The following is a 7,377-nucleotide window of genomic DNA, read 5'->3' on the forward strand; positions in this document are numbered from 1 at the left end:
TATATATATATCCGTATTAATGCACTGAAGCCAGGGAAGGAGCACAGCGAGGTTAAAATTAATATTGCTGGCTAATATAACTCGTCAGTTACGTCATAGATTTTATTAATATGACGTAGTACGTACATGCATGCGTACATGCATGCGTACATGCATGCGTGCGTACTTGCATGCGTGCGTGCGTGCTTATGTGTGTGTGTGTTTGTGCGTGCATTAACGCATGCGTGCGTGCGTATGTGTGTGTTTGTGCGTGTTTGTGTGTGTGCGCGTGCGTGCGCGCATGTGTGTGTCTATGCGTGCGTGCGTGCGTGGGTGCGTTCGTCCGTACGTTCGTGCGTGCGCGCGCTCGTGTGTGTGTGGTCAATACACAATATGTTTAGTAAATTCGGCGACTAAGTATGTGCTAGTAGGGACGTGCCTCGTAAAGGGCCAAACGCATGGCTAATTCTCATCGCTCTTTCTTTCTTAAAATTAACTAATCAATACCGCAGATGCATGCATCATGGATAAAGCTTTGGTTTCAGGTGCACAGTTCCTTTATTTGGACGGTGATCTTTCTATGTATTTTTAAACGAAAACCATTTGGAATTTTGTCCGAATATCTGTTTTCGTTAGACTAGTGCATTGACAGATCAAACATAAGTACTGCTGTATTACACATCGGTGCTATCGAATGCAACGTCTCTGCCATGCAAGGACTGGTCGCCCCTTATAATGATCGCGTTTACTCGAACCTTTAAGTTGAATAATAGATGATATATCTTGCATGCGATTCAGTGCAGTAGAACGCAGAAAGACTGGGAGTTAGCATAAGCTGTCAAGACGAAAACTTACCTTCATGGAGCCATGCCTCTTGCATTTGCTTCAAATCCCGGAATAATTCTGAAAAAAATTTAAACGTAATGAAATTCAGACGGGAATTACAGCATCGAAATCACGAAATGCAGTTATCCTGTTTTTTTTTAGTGGGAATCCTTTCACAATTATGTTGATTAAAAATGCGAACGCGGAAAAAGTGTGACACGCGATAATCACAAACGTCGCAGCAGGAGAATGAGAGACATTCTTTCACTCAGTAATTACTCCAAATGCCCACCTTTATACGAACTTCCTGCTACTCCTAATCTAATGACAGACCAATATCGTTGTTTGTAAATCCGTATACAGCATTTACATCGTTATGAGTAGAAACGTTACGTAACGTAACGTAAACATGACGGAACGCAACGCACCGCGACACAACGTAACATAAAGTGATAAAACGTTTGCCAGCTAAATCGCCGTCGTAGCAATGGTCGCGTGCAGGTCAAAATACACTATCATCGGCCATATAGCAAAAGTCGTGCAGAACAAAATACACTGTCATCGCCAGAATCAAACCAACTCGTAGAGACGTTACTCCGTCTGTGGAGCGATTGGTAAATGCAATCAACATTCTACGCACCATAAATGCCGAAACCGAATCACACACAGACGCAATTTCGACGAGGTCCTTTTAAAAAGAGCATAAATTAGCGGGACAGCGCGTTGCTGCCGTCATCCTAGCATCAGCGGGATGAAAGGAAGGAAAAGCAGGAGTCCTTGAGCATCAGAGATTGTAAATAGGCTGGGGAGTCGTGCGCGCACCAGCTGCGAGCATGGTGTGTTCATTTTCTGATTTTTTGCAGCTGCCGAAGTGTCTGCTAAGAGTAAGAACAGATGTGATGACTGGCTGGTAAAGACACACGCGCGAAGATGAGAGGCTTCCTATGTCTGAGCTTCACATCGCATCCCACGACCAGCACCCGCCGGCAGTGTCAAGCAATGGTCGCTCCGGTTCGTTTACTCACCTGCACGTCTGCGCCGCCGTGCATGTTTGTACGAATGAATCGGCATAGTACACCTGCCTGTATATGCGCGGAAGAAGACGGGAGTACACCTGTGTGGATGCGGGATTGAGCACGATCCCACACCTGACTATATGTGACACGGGTGACCATGACAATACACCTGTTTGTATGGGGGGGGGTGAGATTTATAGATTCAATTACAGTATGAGCTTGAGATGGGAAAGCTCACACGATAATGAGGGTGAGATATTTTCAATCTCAAGCTCATACTGTAATAGAACCTTTTTCTTGCATATTTTATTTTTATTTTTTTTCACATTTTTTAAATATTTTTTTTTACTTTTTATTGCAGAAAGAACAATTCAAATAGTAATTCAATATTTTGCAAAATTTCCAATTTATTTTTTTTATTTACTTTTTATATATTTATTTTTATTATTTTTATTTTATTCTATTTTTTTTTATTTTTTTTTATTAATTAATTTTTTGAGTATTGATTGGCCAAAAACTGTAAAGGTGGCCTTTGACCTTTGGATCTTTGAACCTTTGGACCTTTAATCATTGGATTAAAAAGTATTGCGAGATAAACCCATCTCGGGGTCTGCAAGTTATCCCGAGGATTTATCTCGGTGGCTATCTCGGGGGATATCTCATACCTAGTATGCGAGAAAACAATACACCTGTGTGTATGTGGGGGTGAGATAACAATATACCTGTGTGTATGTGGGGGTGAGATAACAATACACCTGTGTGTATGTGGGGGTGAGATTAACAAAATACACCTGTGTGTAGTGTGGGGGTGAGAATAGACTAATACACCTGTGTGTAATGTGGGCGGGGGGGGTGAGATAACAATATACCCTGTGTGGTATGTGATGGGTGAGATAACAAATAACACCTGTGGTGTTATTGGGGTAGATAAACAATACACCTGTGTGTATGTGGGGTGAGAATAACAATACACCTGTGTGTATGTGGGGGGGGGCGTGAGATAACAATACACCTGTGTGTATGTGGGGGGGGTGGAGATAACAATACATCTGTGTGTATGGGGGTGAGGATTAACAATACGACATGTGTGTATGTGGGGGTGAGATAACAATACACCGCTGTGCGTATTGGGGGGGGGGGGGGGGGGGTGAGATAAAACAATATTACCGTGGTGTATGTGGGGGTGAGATAACAATATACCTGTGTGTATGTGGGGGTTTGAGATAACAATACACCTGTGTGTATGTGGGGGTGAGATAACAATACACCCTGTGTGTATTGGGGGGGGGGGTGAGATAAACAATATACCTGTTGTGTTATGTGGGGGTTGAATAACAATAGCACCTGTGTGTATGGGGGGGAGATAACAATACACCTGTGTGTATGTTGGGGGTGAGATAACAATACACGGCTGTGTGTATGTGGGGGGGTGAGATAACAATACACTCTGTGTGTATGTGTAGGGTGAGATAACAATACACCTGTGTGTATTGGGGGGGGGGTGACGATAACAATATATCCTGTGTGTATGTGGGGGTGAGATAACAATACGACTTGTGTGTATGTGGGGGTGAGATAACAATACACCTGTGTGTAGTGGGGGTGAGATAACAATACACGCTGTGTGTATGTGGGGGTGAGATAAACAATACACACTTGTGTGTATTGGGGTGAGATAACAATCCCTGTGTGTATGTTGGGGGTGCAGATACAATAACCTGTGTGTATGTGGGGTGAGATAACACATATACCTGTGCTGTTATGTGAGGGGTGAGATAAACGAAATACACCTGTGTGTATGTGGAGGTGAGATAACAATACGACCTGTGTGTATGTGGGGGGTGAGATAACATAACCCTGTGTGTATGTGGGGGGTGAGATAACAAGTATACCTGTGTGTATGTGGGGGGGGGGGGGTGAGACTAAACAATATACCTTGTGTGTCTGTGGGGGTGAGATAACAATACACGCTGTTGGTGAATTGTGTAATGTGGGGGGAGGGGGGGTGAGATAACCAATAATACCTGCTGTGTATGCTGGGGTGAGATAACAATACACCTGTGTGTATGTGGCGAGGAGATTAACAATACACCTCGTGTGTATTGTGGGGGTGAGATAACAACGTATACCTGTGTGTATGTGAGGGTGAAGATAACATATTACCTGGTGTATGTGGGGGGTGAGATAACAATACAGCTGTGTGTATGTGGGGTTGGAGACGGTGTTCACCTATCTGTATGTAGGGATTGAGACAACACGTGATTTTTATGTTTACGTGGTGAACAAGCGAACGTATTTCACACCTGTTAATGTTTAGGTGTGGTGGTGGAGGTGGCGGGTAACGCATTGAGATGAACACCTGCCTGCAATGAGCTGGTATCAATGAGATGCACACCTGTATGAACCAGGCGATTATCATGAACTTGTAACACATGTCTGTATAAAGTAGTAATCATGACTGAACACCTGTACTGGTAATCGTGTCTATACAGACCAACTGATTCTTCAAATGTACTGTATCCTAAGCAAGTCAGTATTATTTTTGGCGATTCACTTTTACTATATATAATAATCAAGAGTACATGAATATAGAAGATTCTCATATTATGTACTCATAATAATATAACGTATATATATATATATATATATATATATATATATATAATATATATATATATATGATGCAGAACTGTTTACCACTAGACAGAGAAACTTGGTTATAATATTGCTACTTTCTATATGTGCGTAAATCTCTGATAATAACATGGGTGCAAGCCTATCCAACCGATATACGCACGCTTGGTTTTTACACCGTCGTCAGTAAAAAAAGCTGAATGTTCACGTTTCTGCTCAAAGTCAACTCGTTTTTGCACAAAGCACGGCGCAATACTAACCGATTCACGACCAGTCTTAGTACAAGCTTCAAGCTTACAGTAGTACTTGATGTCGGGGCACTTGAAGAGTCCACCATGCGGTATATAATACCCGCGTCGTCTCGCGTGTGGAATCTTCTTTCACGTCAGGTCAATTATGAAAGGTCGCCGATCTTCACGGGCGCAAGCTTCTCGCGCATCCAATCAGCTCGTAGACACGTGACGCGTCGTAACAAATCGCCAGCCGTTAACCGAGAAAGCGGGTTTTACGGGTTTTACAGTGTGGCAACCAACGGCGATGTTTCGTGACGTGGTCGTACCACAGAAATAATATCACTAGCTATGAATATATAGGCCTATATTATTATATCATAATATATACTTATTATATAATTATATGTATATATATATATATAGTACTACTATTATATGTCATATATTATATAATAAACTTATATAGACAATAACGAGTAATAAGAAATAAATATACACTAGTGTATATATTATATATATATATATATATTATATTATATATAATATATATTGTAGTTGTATATAATAATATTATTTATTATTATTATTATATATACTACTATATACTAGTATCTCAATATGTTTCTATGGGTCGAACACACCTACACAGTTAATGGGCACATCGTGGGCAATGTCGAGATGCGCGGCGGCATAAGCAATGCACAGCGCTGTACGTACGACAGAGTAGTGGTGTGAGAGAGGGAGCAAACGCCGTACACCTCTCTGCTTCCTAGGCATCTTGACTCGCACGCGCGTGGCGGTATACCCTCCTCCCCCTTCCCCTTCCTTTCCCCCTCCTCTCCCTCCTCCTCCTCCTCCTCCTCCTCCTCCTCCTTCCCCCTATCTCCCATTCTCCCCCTCCTGGCCCCACCTCCCCCCCTTCCCCCTTCCTCTTCCCCCTTCTCTTCTCCCTCGTCCTCCTCCACCTCCTCCTCCTCTCCCTCCTCCTCCTCCTCACTCGACGTTCGTTCATTCATAAGACTCTTAACATGGCAACGATAGCCATATGTTTAGGTTAGAGGCAGACGAGTGACATAATAAGCAACTGTTTCGCGGGAATGAACTCGCTGGAGATCTCTCTCTCTCTCTCTCTCTCTCTCTCTGATCGCGCGTTATCTTAAAATAAACCGCTCGGCACTTCGCCCGACCCTGCCCACAAGAAGCTTACTAGCTTCGTGGAAGCAGCAGCACAGGCAGGGCGAGTGTACGCTCCGCCATCTCGCCTGCCGTACATCGTCTACCCAAATAAAAACAAGCGGCACATGTGGTCTTTTCATTCATGTTTCTTCCTCTCCGTGGATTTTGCGTGGCTCTGGTTAAATGGTATATGGCCGAATATACGTATGGAGTATCAAGTACACGAAACGATTTCTGAATATGTAATGGGGTGCCGTATGTCTTGAAGCGAGTTGGTTCAGGTTACCATAGTTGTCTTCCCAAAATTGGCCAGGCGACCTATCCTCTCAAGGAACTTTTCCACTTTGGCGGGGTCGTCATTGAGAAGCTCTAAGATGTCTTTTGAGCCACACACTTCATTTCGTTGTTTTCCGTATATCGGACAGCATAGTAAGTGTTACACTGTTTCTTTTTCATCACATCCCGCCAGACACTTCCCCTCATCGTCAGGTAGGGATTTGTATCTGGCTAAGCAATGTGGGCAGCCAGGGGTGACTTTCCAGTTCGTAGCTGATGGACGAGAACCTCGTCTGATCTCGCCATCGTTTTAGGAATTTTTTTGAGTCTTGACCTTAATGACTTCTGTTGTGACCTTATTGAAGAAGACGTCCTCCTGTTTAAGATCTAATATCCACCCTTCATGGAGTTGGCGTCTGATTTGCCTTTGGCAGTCGGGAAGTCGATTGGGACCTGATTCGACGGGGAACTGTCTTCAGGGACCGTGATTTCTGCCTCCAGGTTCTGCCGCTAAGAGCTCTTATGACTTGGTTGCGTTTCCCAGTTTTTTCAGCAATAAACTCTAGCTGTTTTTTGAATGTGAGCCCCTGGTCGATGTGGACACCTAATAACTTCGGAGCGGTAGAGTGGTGTATCCGAATGCCATTTACGTATAGTTACGGCACTGCTTTACCGTTCAGTTTATGCGGGTCTTTGGTATAGCGGCAGCACACTGTCCTGGTCTTGGCAGAGTCGCAGATGCTGACCGTCCCTTTGTTCTCGTTGCACCATTTCACCATTAAGGGCGGGTTGCATGGCTTTCTGACATTACTCCATTGTCTTCCCTAATGTTGTAATCGCGAGGTCATCAGCAAATAGGGATGTAGAGGTTCTAATTTGGGCGGTACTTGGTAGTGCGTCTGGGAGGTCGTGGATGTATATCAGCCAGAGTATTTGGGCGAGCACCGATCCTTGTGGAAGACCGTTGTCATACCTTAGTCTGGATGATTTGGAGTTGTTGTACCTGACATGTGCGTAGCGATCAGAGAGCAACGATTTGACCTATTTTACGACACAAGGGGGTATTCTTATTTCACCCAAGGTAGGGTAGAGTACCTATGGCGTAAGAGAGGCACATCTAAGACGTACCTAACACGATGTAAAAGTCAAGAATACACAATAATTAATTTAAACCCGCTGTGCTCCTTTTCTGGCTTCAGTGCGAATATATACATATATATAGTATGTGCATGTGCGTG

At 43.6% G+C, this 7,377-nt stretch overlaps 1 protein-coding gene across 1 annotated transcript in view; it reads right to left on the minus strand.

Annotated features, from left to right (window-relative positions):
• The window catches only part of LOC106820232, a 33,225-nt gene that overhangs the window by 19,431 nt on the left and 6,417 nt on the right, over positions 1–7,377 (minus strand). The window contains exon 2 of the mRNA XM_014824770.1: positions 835–882. Coding sequence (XP_014680256.1) covers positions 835–859 — 25 coding nt within the window. The 5' untranslated portion in view covers positions 860–882. The remainder of the gene's footprint in view (positions 1–834; positions 883–7,377) is intronic.

This window comes from Priapulus caudatus, unplaced genomic scaffold, assembly GCF_000485595.1.
Source record: "Priapulus caudatus unplaced genomic scaffold, Priapulus_caudatus-5.0.1 Scaffold41, whole genome shotgun sequence".
Classification (NCBI taxonomy): domain Eukaryota; kingdom Metazoa; phylum Priapulida; class Priapulimorpha; order Priapulimorphida; family Priapulidae; genus Priapulus; species Priapulus caudatus.